The sequence below is a fragment of the Orcinus orca genome, chromosome 4 (genome assembly GCF_937001465.1).
Source record: "Orcinus orca chromosome 4, mOrcOrc1.1, whole genome shotgun sequence".
NCBI lineage: Eukaryota > Metazoa > Chordata > Mammalia > Artiodactyla > Delphinidae > Orcinus > Orcinus orca.
The window spans coordinates 42,571,917-42,588,308 of NC_064562.1; the positions used below are offsets into that span (position 1 = coordinate 42,571,917).

Consider the following 16,392-nt stretch of genomic DNA (forward strand, 5'->3'; position numbering starts at 1 on the left):
GAGAACTGGCAAGTAAGAAGAAAATTGGGTGTAGAATAAGTTTGTGGATTGCCTAATCTATAATGGCTAGGAGTCAAAGAACATCATTTAAAGCTGACAAATCAGTTAGTAGAAGTATAAGCATATTTAACAGTACAAAGGTAAACACTGAGAAAGATAATACTGTGATTATAACTGTGTGATGCAAGAGAGGCAGTAAGATTATATAAGCTAATTTTGTTAGTGCTCATAGTAGTTAACTGTGTAAAGAAATAGAGGATTAATAGTACTAAGTGAAATTATTTAAAATTATAGTAACAAAGATGGAACCAGAAACATACACTAGAACAAAAATACAAATCACTCTAATTATCAAAAAAATTAAAAATACACACACAAAAATAGATAACAGTGAAAGACATTTTTTAACATATAAAACCAAACATAGCAGACTATGATAGAAATGAGAGTAACCATTTCTGTCATATCAGTAAGTTTTAAATACATTTATTAGCTAATCTATTAAAATTTTTTCAAATTGGATCACTAAGCAAAACCTGATTTTTTTTTCACTGTATTCAAGATAGCCAGGGAAAACAAAATGGTTCAGAAGTTGAAAAGGCCAAAGAGCACACATAAAGGCAAATAAAAAGAAAGCTAGGCTATTGATCTCAATATGAGACAAAGTGAAATTCAGGCCCAAAGGCATTATTTAAGATGAAAAATATCCTGTAAAGCTAAAATATGTATTTGACAGTGAACATTTAGCATTGTGAATTTCTGTCTACCTATGTATTCAATATGTAAATATGTAACTATGTACTGAATAACAAAGTAACTTTCATAAAGCAAGTTTTAGGAGATACCAGGAGAAATAGGCACAAATGCACTAGTAGCAGGATACTTTTAATTTGCTGTTCTTGATCCAGGACAGATCAAGTGGGGAAAAAAATAATAATAAGGATATAGAAGACTTAAACAATTAAGTCAGTAGGATAGACTTGATTAACATATATTGAACTCTGAAAACAGAGCACCCCTTCCTTTTAGGTCTTCTGGAACATTCACAAAAACTTGCATAGGCCCCAAAGAAAACTTACATAAATTTCATAAAGAAGAAATAGTACAGAAAAATCACAATGCAGTAAAAATAAAGGCCCCTCCACTTGGATATTAAATTCAAACTGTTGTATCAATGGAGAATACAAATGGAAATTGTAAAATGGGTGATCATAATGATGAAAACACTAGTAATGTATAGGATCCAGTTAAAGCAGTGTGCAGAGAAAATTCAAAGCCTAAAGAAATAATAAAAATGGGTAAGTGAAGCATTTAACTAAAAAGTTAGAAAAAGAACAAAGTAAACCAAAAGAAGGTACAAGGAAGGAATTAATAAAAATAAATGCAGAAATTAATGAATTCAAAAACAAGAAAAGTAGAATAAGTAAATCCAAAATTTGGCTGTTTGTAAATACTCAGTAAGCAAGTCAGTAGCTAAGTTAATTTTTAAAAGGAGGGTAGGGGAAAACAAAACACATATTCTTAATAAATAAGAACTAATCACCATACACAGCACAAATTAAAAGAATTATGGGGAACTTCTCTGGTGGTCCAGTGGTTAAGACTCTGAGCTCCCAATGCAGGGGGCCCGGGTTTCATCCCTGGTCAGGGAACTAGATCCCACATGCCACAACTAAAAAAAGATTCTGCGTGCCGCAACTACAGATCCCCCATGCTGCAACAAAGATCCCACATGCTGCAACTAAGACCCAGCCAAATAAATAAATATTAAAAAATAATAACATTGGATAAAAGAATCATGAGTCTATGAGTCTAAACAAATAAATTAGAAAATTGTAAAAAAAATAAAGGAATATCATAGGAAAATGTAATTTACAAAAAATGACCTTGAATAAAGAGAATTCAGGACTTCCCTGGTGGCGTAGAGTTTAAGAATCCGCCTGCCAATGCAGGGGACACGGGTTTGAGCCCTGGTCCGGGAAGATCCCACATGCCACAGAGCAGCTAAGCCTGTGTGCCACAACTACTGAGCCTGCATGCCACAGCTACTGAAGCCTGCATGCCTAGAGCCCGTTCTCTGCAACAAGAGAAGCCACCGCAGTGAGAAGCTTGCGCACCACAACGAAGAGTACCCCCCACTCGCCACAACTAGAGAAAGCCTGCACACAGCACTGAAGACCCAATGCAGCCTAATTAATTAATTAATTAATTTTTTAAAATTTCAAATAGATCAATTATCCATAGAAGAAATAGAGAAAATTACCAAAGGAGTACTTTCCCCCAAAAAGCACCAGACCCAGATGTTTCACAGGAGAATTCTGTTAAATCTTTAAAGACCCAGTAATTCCAATGCTGTTTTTGAAAGTGTTCCAGAACATAGAAAAACTCCCACATTTGTTATGAAGCAAGTATAACATTGATACCAAAACCTGACAAAGACTGTACAAAAGGAGAAAACTATCGATTGAATCTCACTTAAGGCTCTAGGAGTGAAACTTTTAAACAAACAAAATCTAGCAGCACAGTAGTAGAACAATACATCATGGTCAAGAGAAGTTTATTCAGCATATGAAAAGATGGTTCAATATTAGGAAATCTGTTAGTGTAATTTGTTTTATTGGTAGACCTAGGGAGAAAAATCATATGATCATCTCCAATTACCTAATGAAAAAGCATTTGACAAAATTCAACACCCAGTCTTTATGAATAACATTCAGTAAAACAGTAATCATTGGCCATTTCCATATATATATTTGTGTATATATATATATATATAGTACAGATATAAACGTGTGTATATATGTATATATACACACAAAAATATATGTATGTATATCTCAAATTCCAAAACCATGCTCAGTGGTGATACAATAGGCTTTCTCACTGAAGAACAAAACAAGACAAAAATACCGCTGTTATCACTACTCTTGAATATGGTACTATTAGTACTGGCTAGCTCACACAAGAGAAAGATATCAGAAGAATGACAATTTGAAATGAGGAAATAACTGTCACTGTTGGCACATGGTATGAGTGTATATGTGGAAGACCCAACAGAATCTACTGAAGCACTACTTCAAGAAGAGAATTCAATAAGATAGCAGAATTAAAAATGAATGTAAAGAAATCATTAGCCTTCGTATAACAATAAGAACATAGACATTGTAATGGAAGGGAAAAAAGCCACATTTACAAACAAACCAAAAGAAAATACTTAGGAGTAAGCAAACCCAATATATCAAAAAAATTTCAAACGATACTGAAAGATAAAAAAGAAGGCTTAAATCAAAAGACACCAAGTTCTTGATAGGAAGATTCAGCATTGTGTCAGTTCTCCATAAATTAATTTACTAATTTGGGTACAGGTTCAATAAAAAACACTAACGTTCTTTTTTTCTTCTAAAAACTAAACTAAAAAAAATAGTTTTTCTTCAAAAACTATTCTGAAGTTTAGTTTTAAAAAAAAAGTAGGGTTTCCCTGGTGGCGCAGTGGTTGAGAGTCTGCCTGCCGATGCAGGGGACACGGGTTCGTGCCCCGGTCCGGGAAGATCCCACATGCCGCGGAGCGGCTGGGCCTGTGAGCCATGGCCGCTGAGCCTGCGTGTCCGGAGCCTGTGCTCCGCAAGGGGAGAGGCCACAACAGTGAGAGGCCTGCGTACCGCAAAAAAAAAAAAAAAAGAAGCAGCAGCCATAAATGAATTTGCTAGAAGAAAACTGTTGATGAATGTCTTCATAACTGTAGCATGCAGAAAGCCTTTTCTAACTAATCAAAATTCAGAAACCAGTTTTTTTAAAGTGAGAAATTTGACTGTAAAAAAATTAAAATGGTACACTGATACATTGGAATATTTTTTCAGTGCTAAAAAGAAATGAGCTATCAAGTCACAGAAAGACGTTGAGGAACCTTAAATGCCTATTGCTAAGTGAAATAAACCAATCTGAAAAGGCTACATGTTGTATGATTATAACTAAATGATGTTCGGGGAAAAGGCAAAACTATGGAGACAGTAAAAAAGATCAGTGGTTACCAGGGAGGGAGGGAAGAGGAGGGACAGAGGAAGAGAGGGATGAATAGGTGGAGCACAAGAGGGCAGGGAAGCTTCTGAATGATACTAAAACGGTGGATTATACATTTGTCAAAACCCATAGAATGTACAACACAGAGTGAATCCTAGTGGAAGCGATGGACATTGGTTGATAATGATGTGTCAGTGTTGATTCATTGATTGTAACAAATATACCACTGCGCTGTACAAGATGTTGATGAGTGGGGAGGCTGCGTTTGGGAGGCAAGAAGGCAAGCGAGGGAGGTATGTGGGAACTCTCTATACTTCTCACTCAAATTTTCTGTGAACCTGAAACTGCTCTAATAAATAAAATCTATTTTAAAAAAATGGAAATTTTGTGAAAGGTAAAAAAAAATAAGCAAAATCAAAGATAAAGTCTGATAGCTTAATAGAAAAATGGGCAAATGATATAGACAAGAATAGACAGAAAAGGTGACAGAGAAGGAAATATGGATGACCCATAACCATATAAAAAAAGATGTTCAACGTTATTTATAGTATGAGAAATGCAAATTACAACTATCCAGAGCTAACATTTTTCACCTATCATGCTGGTTACCCTGGAAGGTCTGTAGGGCAGCAGCTACTTATGGATTACTCTTGGGAGTATGAAAAGGTACAGTTGCCATGGAGGGCAACTTGGGAGTATCCATCAAAATTAAAATTACTTTTATCCTTTAACGCATCAGTTTTACCTCTGGAAATCTACAGCTTTCCTTGCCCATGAGTGAAATAACCTGTATATATGGCCATTCATTTCAGCATTGTCTGTAAAAATAGCAAAAGATTAGAAACAGCTCAGGTGTTCATCAGTAGCAGGCTAAGTAATTAAATTATGGTACATCTTACAGTGGAATAGTATGCCATGTGAATGCATTTATGTAAAATAACAAATTTTTTTTTTTATGCTATAGCACAGTACCTCCTGAATTTTTCTACCAGAGTAACTTTAACAGAGAATATATAAAATAATGGCATGTGGGTTTGTAACTTGGAGTGACCATTCAAAAAAAATTTTCTGCTTTATCTTTATCAAATCTGTGGGTTTGCTTTATTCTCCTCTGTGTTAGTCTGTTTTAATTTAAATTAATTTTTCAAACTGCTCTTATTGTTGAGTAATTCTGCTCCAGGAAGATGCACTTTGTTTATTATGTGCCGTCTCTTACCTCTGATATACTGCCACCCATATTGTCTTGTCTGAGAAACATATTGTGTACCAAGATTAATTAACCAAATACTGTCCCTGTTTTTGTAGGTTTCTTTCCAGACTGATTTTTCAACTGAAGAGCTATAATCTGTAAACAGTTAGAATAGCCCTATATTTGTCTCAAAATAATTTAACAAGTTTCTCTTCTTTCTAATATTGAACATTTCCCAACAAATGATACGTAGACCAATTTGACTTACTGGCATTCCAGCACTACTAATGATGTATTGGTTTGTCTAGTATATTTCTATGTAAAAAAATGTTTCTTTGTTCCATATTACATGTTTATTATATTTCTGTGTGAAATATTCTCTTTAGCAGGATGAAGTTAAAGGAAATAGATCGTACAGCCATGCAGGCATGGAGCCCTGCCCAGAATCATCCCATTTACCTAGCTACAGGTAAGTTCAACAGAGAGAAGATAGTATGAGTCACCTAATTCCTTCTCTTCCGCATCTGACTTATTTACACTTGTCCTTTAAAATTCAGTTCAAGCTTCATCTCCTCTAGAAAGTCTCTCCTTCCCTGGCGAGATAATGTCCAACCTTTGGATCAGCTGAGTTCTGTGCTTGTACATCATAGCATTAATCATGGTCTGTTACATTTAGAGTGTCTTCCCCACTTCATAGAATTGTGCTTTATCTTTATTCCTCCAGTATTAAGCACAATAGATAACATGTAAAAAAGTTAATAAAATATCAGTTTGAATGAATGAAGAACAGTTTTGATGCTAGCATTTTTATATAAAAAGAGTTGGAGTTATATCATATGTAACTATAAGCATGGGGCTGTTTATACAGAGAGGTTTTAAAATATCTATAGGCTTAAAAAATTATCTTCACTACCCACTCGTACAAACATCATCTCTGAGCCTTGCATCAGAATCTTATTGCTATAGTAATTTAAGCATCTGCTCAGTGGTATATGTGCTGAGATTTCAACCACTAGTGCAGCATTCATGAGTGAGATAATTGAAAAGTGTGCATTATTTTGTATGGTTTTCTCTGAGTCTTCTATTTTTGCATGTGTAGTTACCATGAATGTATTTTCTGTAGGAACATCTGCTCAACAATTGGATGCAACATTTAGTACCAGTGCTTCTCTTGAGATATTTGAATTAGACCTTTCTGATCCATCCTTGGATATGAAATCTTGTGCCACTTTCTCTTCTTCTCACAGGTATGAGATTCAACCTTAAATTCACATGATTATTCAGTTATATATTGTGGTTGATGCCTAGTGTGTCTACAAATGTTCCATTATTAGAAACTGTAAGGAATACTATCAATGACGTGAAATACTTTGTGAAAAAATATGAGTGCATTTCTACGGAAGTAAAAGAAGTGTCTATCTGTTTTATTGAATTTTTTACTACTGACTGTTATGTGTAGGATAGGAAGGAGAGGCTCTAGTTTCTAGTATTTTTTTCTTATGATACAGTAGAGTTACTTTCTTTTATCTCCTTTTACCTGTTTACAAAAAAAGGTAGGTACGACTAGAAAAAGGAGTAGTTAGATGAATATTAAGATGTTAATAGTGATTTTCCCTGAATGGAGGTTGGTTTTTTTTTTTCCCCTTGTACTTATCTATATTTAAAAATACATTTCACAGAGAATTTTATTGACATGATTTCTGATACAATAGGTGTTTAGATCACCTTTCCAAGTACTTAAGCTGTATTATAATGCAGAGAAGGACACTTTTCTTTGAGTAGTAAAATATGCTTTATTGCCTTAATAGCTTGGCAAGTTTTGGGGAAGAGTTTTACCTTAGCTAACAATACAGTTCAGATGATGGAGTCTCATGGGACCTCCCATAGTCTTCCAAGCCCTCCCACTGTGATGGGAACCCCAGATACCTTTTGTCTAGCAGTTTTTCTCCTCACCACCATTTGTCTTGTATATCTCCACGCTGCCACCTTGCCAAACCATAATCTTTTATTCTCCACCAATGGGGTACTTGTCATAATAGACATAATTTTGATGTCACTTTTCTATTCTCAGAATACATTATTTTTCTTAGAAAATTTCAGATGACTCCCTTAACTCCTTTACTATTTAACAAGTAATTTGTTAGTGACTACTTCTGTAGTCAAGTAAAATCAGGGAGGTGGTTGATTAGCTCTGTTTTATAAATGAACCAAAGTAACTGGCTTAGGGTCTCACAGATTCTAAATGGTAAAACCATTCTTAAGCTCATATCTTTTGACACACAAATCAAGTGTACTTTGTCATATTAGCTCTACAAAAGAGTTTTTATACTCTTTAAGATTACAAAATGAAACATGTATGTATGAGTATAAATAAAAACTAAAATGCCATTTCACCAAGTTATGCAGTTACCAGAAATAGAGGAGAAGCAGTGTTTTTGAAGTATTTATGAAAACAATTAAATGTATAATTTCAGATTCTTTTCTACATTTATTTGACTTCAAAAAAGAGTTATTTTGCTCATTTTCTCTTAAAGGTACCACAAGTTGATTTGGGGGCCTCATAAGATGGATTCCAAAGGAGATGTCTCTGGAGTTCTGATTGCAGGTGGTGAAAATGGAAATATTATTCTTTATGATCCTTCTAAAATTATAGCTGGTGATAAGGAAGTTGTGATTGCCCAGAATGACAAACATACTGGCCCAGTGAGAGCCTTGGATGTGAACATTTTCCAGGTTAGACTTTTGACATTTATTCTTAATTCTTGAGATAATGTGCTGCTTATTTTATATAAGTATATGAATCTGCTGTGCCTCAGTCTTGAAATTGAAAGCTAAAACTGTGCCTGTGCAGATTGATGAGTGAGTGTATTTGTTTGAAGAATGGAGGGTTCAAGGGCTTCCCTGGTAGTGCAGCAGTTGAACATCTGCCTGCCAATGCAGGGGTCACGGGTTCGATCCCTGGTCCGGGAAGATCCCACGTGCCGCGGAGCAGCTCAGCCCGTGCGCCACAACTACTGAGCCCATGTGCCTAGATCCCGTGCTCTGCAACAAAGAGAAGCAACTGCAGTGAGCAGCCTGCGCACCACAACGAAGAGTAGCCCCCACTCGCTGCAACTAGAGAAAGCCAGCATGCAGCAATGAAGACCCAACACGGCCAAAAATAAATAAATTTTAAAAATAAATAAATAAAGATCTTGAATTATTAGGATACTTGAGTATAACCAGAAAATGAATATTATCTTTTTTTTATTTTTATTTCTTTTATTTTTTTGCGGTACGTGGGCCTCTCACTGTTGTGGCCTCTCCCGTTGCGGAGCACAGGCTCTGGACGCGTAGGCTCAGCGGCCATGGCTCACGGGCCCAGCCGCTCCACGGCATGTGGGATCTTCCCGGACCGGGGCACGAACCCGTGTCCCCTGCATCGGCAGGCGGACTGTCAACCACTGCGCCACCAGGGAAGCCTGAATATTATCTTAAGAAAGTTTAAAATAGTTATTTTTCTTGTATTATAAATAGATACTTTGGGTATAGAAATATAGAAACCCTAACTTCTTCATTTCTGCATCTACTCTTTAGATTAGATAGCTAATTCCTTTGTTAATTGGATTAAACAGCTGCTGATTTTTGGTTAGTGTCTTGTATCATAGGTGGCTACTACCAGAATTCCTCTGTTTTCATAGTTATATGTCAGTTGTTTATAGAAGTATTAATGAGAGTGAACAGTAAAGGATGAAAGTCAGTATATGAACCTCATTATCTTCCTGTACTTCATATCACAATTTTAGGGTCTTTTTGACCCTAAAATTGTGCCACCAGGAACTAGATTGAACATAAATGAAATGTAACAAGATTGAGTATAAATGAAATATAAATACGTGAGGACAAACATAGAAAACAAATTTATAGTTACCGAAGGAGAAAGGGCTAGGGGAGGGCTAAATTAGGAGTTTGGGATTAGCAGATACAAACTACTTTATATAGAATAGATAAACAATAAGGTCCTACTGTATAGCACAGGGAACTATATTCAATATCCTGTAATAAACCATAATGGAAAAGAATATGATAATATATATATATAACTGAATCACTTTGCTGTACACCAGAAACTAAAACAACTATTTTTTTTAATTGAAGTAAATCAACTATACTTCAATAAAAGAAATTTTTTAATAAATAAATATGTGAGGATTTAAGACAAGAGATTTTACTAGCCCTATCTTGGTCCAGCTCCAGAGGCTGGCTTTGAGGTATCCTGAGATAGATGCCATTATTTTAGGATTTGGCTATTTGTCTGAAGCAATAATTGGTGACTTATTTTTGTCTCCCACAACAGGTCCCCTTCCAGAGATGCAAACCACAAGCAGTAATGCCCATATAGTTGCATAATTAAGAATTTATCCATGCAATTACTTTTTAATGTCTTATATTAAAATGTCAGTAGATGTATTGTCTTTTTAGTTTAATAGAATTTTATAATGTTTCTTTAAAAAACTATATATATTTCAGATTGTTATGCATAGTTTTTAGGAATTCATGCATTTTGCTTTTTTAATTAGAAAAATTATATGCCTTAAAACAGGTCTTTCCAGCCCTGAATTGGATTATTCTGAGTTCTCTTAATTATTTGTAAGTGCTATTTAGTTGTTAATTGTTTCTTATTACAGACTAATCTGGTGGCCTCTGGTGCTAATGAATCTGAAATCTACATTTGGGATTTAAACAATTTTGCAACTCCAATGACACCAGGAGCCAAAACGCAGGTATTACATTGATTTCAACGTAATCAAAAGAACCAAAATCAGTTTTTCTACACTTTGTTTTTTTCACACAGAATATATTTGTTTAAAATCAGTTTTTAAATGTCACTGATTTTCCTTCAACATAGTAAAGTATTAATAAATATGTTTCTTTAGAGTATCAGTGAATCCTTCAATAGTAAATATTTATTTAGCACTTACCATGTGCCAGACACTGTTTGATATACTAGACTTATGGTAGTAAATAAAATAGACAAGTCTTTAATAATTTTCTTAGGTATAATATTTTATATAGTTTAGTATTTTATATAATATGGTATCTTAACAATATCCAACCTTATAATAAAAATCATAGACTAGAGAGGAAACTTATTTTTAAAAAAAACACTCAACCTGTTTCTTATGTAATTCTAATAAGTTGAGAAAGAACAGTCCTCCCCCTGCCTCCTTGAGTTTCTTTATGTTGTATAGACCAGTGGTCCCCAACCTTTTTGGCACCAGGGACTGGTTTCACAGAAGACAGTTTTTCCACGGACTGGGGTGGGGGGGTGGTTTTGGGATGATTCAAGTGCCTTATATTTATTGTGCATTTTATTTCTGTTATTATTACATTGTAATATATAATGAAATAATTACACAACTCACCATAATACTGACAGGAGGTGGAGCTCAGGCAGTAATGTGAGCAATGGGGAGCAGCTGTAGATACAGATCAGAGGAAGCTTCGCTCATTCACCCGCCGCTCACCTCCTGCTGTGTGGCCTGGTTCCTAGCAGGCCGTAGACTGGTACCGGTCCGGGGGTTGGGGACCCCTGGTATGGACTACTCAATATGAGTGGCCATTATAACGGGCCCTAACATTTTGGCGATCTGAAAGGTAGCATAATAATAGTGTGTGGCCTACCATTTATTAAAGATAGTTTTCTAGGTCTAGATTGTAACTTTTGCTCTGCTTAGATGTCTGTCATATTGACCAGCATCTACTTTGTGGTCTGTTATCTACCTTGGAGCAGTTGCAAAGTAAAGAAACAGTGCTTGGTTTGTAACAGGAGCTTAATAAATGCCTGGTGATAAACAAGGTAAAATACTTGAATTGGCATATACCTGAGCCTTAAACTCTATTGCATGATGTTGAGAACTTAAAAATATAAAAATAAATTTTTGGAATGAATAGATCCGATTTTTAAGTAATCCAGTTTTTAAAAAGAATTAGATTTTGTAGTTAAATTTGATTATTATTGAGAAATGGCTTTTAGTAGTTTATTCCTTATAGCCTCCAGAAGATATCAGCTGCATTGCATGGAACAGACAAGTTCAGCATATTTTGGCATCAGCCAATCCCAGTGGCCGGGCCACTGTGTGGGATCTTAGAAAAAATGAACCCATCATCAAAGTCAGTGATCATAGTAACAGGGTAAGTTTGTGATTGATTTGTGACAAACATGTTTTATTCCTGCTGTAGCTATTCCTATATAGTTTGTCAGAGTAGGCAACAAATCAAATTTCTATAAAGTCAAATCCTGTCTTTTTATGGACCAATCATGTTGGAATGAGAGGTTTCTTCCTTTGGGGAAAATAATAAAATTCCTACTAAACCACACTGGATATATTAATGATGAAGAAAAAGATTGGTTAATCAAGGGGGTTATTCCGTGATATACTGGTTGTTTTGCTTTGCTAGCTGTTACAAAGCATTATAGCAACTTTTTAATTCATCTTTAGCTTTCTCAAGAATGTAAAAATTTTCCCTGCTAGTAATTTTATGACTATGAAGCTGTAGTTTCCAGACTCCTGGCTTCATCTTTTCTGATTAGGCACTGCTAAAGTGAGCTGATGTTCTCCCACTTAACACAGTATATGCTGTTGTATAACACATTACATTTTCAGCTTTATAGATACATTAATATTATGTCATCATGTGCTATAAAGTAATTTAGACACAGTTTAGGCCTTGTCTTGTTAATTTGTTTTTAATTACATTGTTTAGTTGGACATTTAAAAAAAAAACGAGTTTGCCTAAATCAGAGAATACATATATAACTTAAAAACAACAATAATAACAACAAAAAAAAAATTTTACAAGAATGTTTCTTCAGGGTATTATTTGTCAGTGAGTCAAAAATTTTAAAACAAGTTTCAGTGGAATAAAGTATACAATAAACATTTCAGTCATCTTTTGGAATACTTAATAGGATCTGAACTTCCAGGTAGTTCTCAATAATAATGTTAATTTATCCCATGTGAAAATTGAAATAGTAGTTGTTGCTTTAGACACTTTATCTTGATTTTTATGGTGAAATAGAGGAAAGATATGAATTTTTTTGTCATTTAAATCTTATCTCTTTTAATTTTTCTGAAAGTATTAAATTTTAAATTTATATAAAACTTTTCCCCTAGTTACAATTTTGACAGGAGATCTCATTTTTGGTATAGAATTATTCTGGCCCAGAATGATTTTATGTATCAAAGGGTTGGCTTAATTGAAAACCTTTAAACTTTTTATGTTTAATACTACTGTTTAAGATTGTTTAATAGAATTTAATAGCTGTATGGAGCTTTTTAATAAACTGAAATTTTAAATAAATAGAAATAGATTAAAATAATGATTAAATAAATAAGAATTCTTTTTTTTAATAAGCCTGAGCTGATGTTTGGTACTGTTTGCTTTAACAAAAGCATATTCCTCATGTTCATTTTGGCTTTTCATAAAATAGTATGACTAAAAATAAATAAATAAATAAAATAGTATGACTGATAAAAATGTGAGCCTTAACTATGTACAGATGCATTGCTCTGGGTTGGCGTGGCATCCTGATGTTGCTACTCAGATGGTCCTTGCCTCTGAGGATGACAGGTTACCAGTGATCCAGATGTGGGATCTTCGCTTTGCCTCCTCTCCACTCCGTGTCCTGGAAAACCATGCCAGGTATCTTGCTGCTCTTACAAAAACACTTAATTTGTGTATTTTAAAAAATGTATTTACTTACTACTTTGAATTATCAGATAATTTTTTTTATTTACTTATATAGTTAGTTATTTTTGGTTGGGTCTTCTTTGCTGTGCACGGGCTTTCTCTCTAGTTGTGGTGAGCAGGGGCTACTCTTCATTGCAGTGCACGGGCTTCTCATTGCGGTGACTTCTCTTGTTGTGGAGCACAGGCTCTAGGTGCGCGGGCTTCAGTAGTTGTGGCACACAGGCTCAGTAGTTGTGGCACACAGGCTCAGTAGTTGTGGCTCGCGGGCTCTAGAGCACAGACTCAGCAGTTGTGATGCACGGGCTTACTTGTTCCGTGGCATGTGGGATCTTCCCGGACCAGGGCTTGAACCTGTGTCCCCTGCATTGGCAGGTGGATTCTTAACCACTGCACCACCAGGGAAGTCCCAGATAATTTTTTTAAATTAGGGAATCTACTTTGTCTCTGTCTTGTAAAAGTCAATGTAAATGGTTTATTTTTATTTTAAGCAATAGTCATCTGATATTCTATACCAAAAAATGGTAATCAAATCATATCACAAAAACATGAAAATGTGTTAATGGATTTTCCACTACTTATTTCAAATAACAGTTAATAGATCAAAATTCTAGTATATCACAACATTTTGGGACAACTCATGACCTTATACAGTTTGATCTTTATTTGGTTCATCATACTTATCAAGAGTCTTCCGTAACATTAAATGTCAAGCAACAATTGAAAAGTTTGTTTTATTTCTGAGTGTTTATCTTTTTTTTTTTAACATCTTTATTGGAGTATAATTGCTTTACAATGGTGTGTTAGTTTCTGCTTTATAACAAAGTGAATCAGTTATACATATACATATGTTCCCATATCTCTTCCCTGAGTGTTTATCTTAATTTAAAAAGCAAACATTTTTGAGAAATTAGGTGGTTCATTCTGTCTTTAATTTTAATAAATGTGTGGATGCTCTAAAAAAGGTATGAGAATTGCCTTGTGTTAGTTTTAGTAACATTAAATTTAGTTTGTGGGAACTCGCTGCTGGTCCAGTGGTTAGGGGTCTGTGCTTTCACTGCAGGGGACACGGGTTCCATCCCTGGTTGGAGAACTAAGATCCTGCAATCCTCGCGGCGTGGCCAAAAAAAAAAAAAAATTTAGTTTGTAATTACGCACATTTCCTATCATTAATATTCAGGTACCCGGGGAGTTCATGCACATTTGTTCAATGTTTTTAAATGAGAAACAAATCCCTTTTAATGTTATAGTACTTTCTAAGTACTTTGGGCTTTTTTCTTCTTTCCTGTTTGGGGATATGTAAACTAAAATTTTAAATCCCTTCACGCCCCACCCCCCCACCCCCACCCCCGCCCCCACCCCATAGTGGAATTACACACTTTGAGAAGTCTTAAGGTTTGTGACCTCTCCTTGAGCTTCTTATAAAGGAGAAAAGAGTGGTCAGAATGTAATCCTGTTTAGATATTATGCTTCAATAAGCTCTTTGTAAAGAAAGGATGATTCTGAGGTGTTTTAATATTTTTCTCACACCGGGTAAGGTTTTATTTATTCATTCAACACTTGCTTATTGAACACGTACTCTGTACCAAGCACTGTGCTAGGATTCAGTAATATAACAGACAAAAATCCCTGCCCTTTTATTACAGAGTATTGAGCAGAGTTCCCTGTGCTATACAGTAGGTCCTTGTTGGGAATCTGTTTTAAATATAGCAGTGTGTATATGTTAATCCCAAACTTGCAAATGTTAGCTTGATTTAGGCTCATAACAAACCTATGGTGTAAATACTATTATCCCATTTTACACATTGGAAATTGAAGCTTGGCAAGGCTAATAAGCTTGGCTTAGGTCTCAAAACTAGTCAAGTGCTGACTTCCAACCCATACATACTGATCCTAGTATCTATGGTCTTAACATTACATTCTGCTGCCAATTTTAGGAGTGGTCATAATTTAGCAAGATAGAATACCATACAGGGTGCCAGGAGCAAATCAACCTCACTAGTTCTCAATTTTCTCCCTCTAGTAAATGCAAGAGTTGGAGTATATTATGATTATAATATGATCTTTAAGGTCCCTTCCAGTTCTACAATTCAGTGATTTTAATACTTAGTAAGAACCTAAATGTTCCTTAACATGTGATATTAAATATGATATTTATTTCTTTAAAAGGCATTCTTGACATACCTTGAAATTTTTGACATGCATGATTAGATTCTAAAGAGCGGAGACAATAAAAGTTCATTATTGCTACAATTGGGGAAAGTTGAATATGGACTCTAAAGTATTGCATATAAATGATAAATATTTTCAGTATGTAATTGTATTGTGATTATATAGGAGAATGTTCTTATCCCCAGAGATAAGTGTAGAAGTGACATGTCATAATAGCTGCATTTAACTCTCAAATGGTTAATATATAGAGAGAGAGAAAGAGAAAGACATAAAGTAAATGTGGCCAAATCAGTGAATCTAGGTGAGGAGTATAAGGGTGTATATCACACTATCCTTATAATTTTTACAAAGATTTTAATGCTTAAAAAATAAAATGTTGAAAAAAAATAATAAAATAAAACGTTGGAAACAAAAGGCATTCTTAAATAATTTGGGTCCTTTTCCTATAGCGTATTTTCCTGATTCTGAGAGGACTTAGATTGTAAGAAATATCAAATTAAAAACAACTTTTGGGGAAAATAAAAACAATATATACTTTGATGATAAAATTTATCTGTATTTTGGAAATTGAAAAACTGTATCTTAGAATTACTGTAATGTTTTCAGGAAAATTTAAGATTATTAATTTGTATGTTTTTGTTTTAAGAAATACACAAACGTAATTCTAGTTTCTAGTGTTTTTCTAGTCCCTGTTATCTACTAGCTGTATTTCTACTATTTTCTAGTATCCAGTATTTAAATTGTAGTTTCTAGTATTTTTCTTCATGGTCTGGTAATGTTAACTTTCCTTCTTTCATCTCTAAACAGCAGAGGCATGAATGTAGAAAAAACAAACTATTATATAGCACTTTTTTCTGGATGGTGGGATAGAGGGGTTTTTTTATTTTTACAGGGGATGCTAATCTGAATTTTCAAAATATCTACCAAAAATACTACTCTGTTTATACTTAGTATAAAAAATCCAAAGGATATTAAAACAAAAAAAGAATTATAAAATCAAATCTTTAGTATTTAGATCTGTAATATTTCTTTGTGAGGCAAATTTAAAATGTTTCCTTTTAGTTAAAAAAAAACTCATGTAATAGAACTACTCCAGTAACGAAAAGTAGAAAGTTAGTAAACAAAGAGTAGAAAACATGAAATAGATTTCCTACCCATCCATAGGTAAAACTTTTATTGTACATATCCTTATATATACATAACCCCATTTATGCAAGTATTTAATGTAATTATATGTTTTATACAAATTTATGTACAGAGTTAACCTTTTTTCATTGGTGAAC

At 34.3% G+C, this 16,392-nt stretch overlaps 1 protein-coding gene across 19 annotated transcripts in view; it reads left to right on the plus strand.

The window, feature by feature from the left end:
* The window catches only part of SEC31A (SEC31 homolog A, COPII coat complex component), a 64,012-nt gene that overhangs the window by 4,653 nt on the left and 42,967 nt on the right, over nt 1-16,392 (plus strand). For 4 of the 19 annotated variants that reach the window (XM_033409984.2, XM_033409999.2, XM_033410002.2 and 1 more), the window contains exons 1-7: nt 4,159-4,310; nt 5,593-5,675; nt 6,330-6,453; nt 7,741-7,939; nt 9,874-9,969; nt 11,240-11,380; nt 12,750-12,892. In XM_033409984.2, coding sequence (XP_033265875.1) covers nt 4,258-4,310; nt 5,593-5,675; nt 6,330-6,453; nt 7,741-7,939; nt 9,874-9,969; nt 11,240-11,380; nt 12,750-12,892 — 839 coding nt within the window. In that variant the 5' untranslated portion in view covers nt 4,159-4,257. Of the gene's footprint in view, nt 1-4,157; nt 4,311-5,592; nt 5,676-6,329; nt 6,454-7,740; nt 7,940-9,873; nt 9,970-11,239; nt 11,381-12,749; nt 12,893-16,392 lie in introns of those variants that run through there. The other 15 variants (XM_004282170.3, XM_033410001.2, XM_004282173.3 and 12 more) reach the window with 6 other exon arrangements.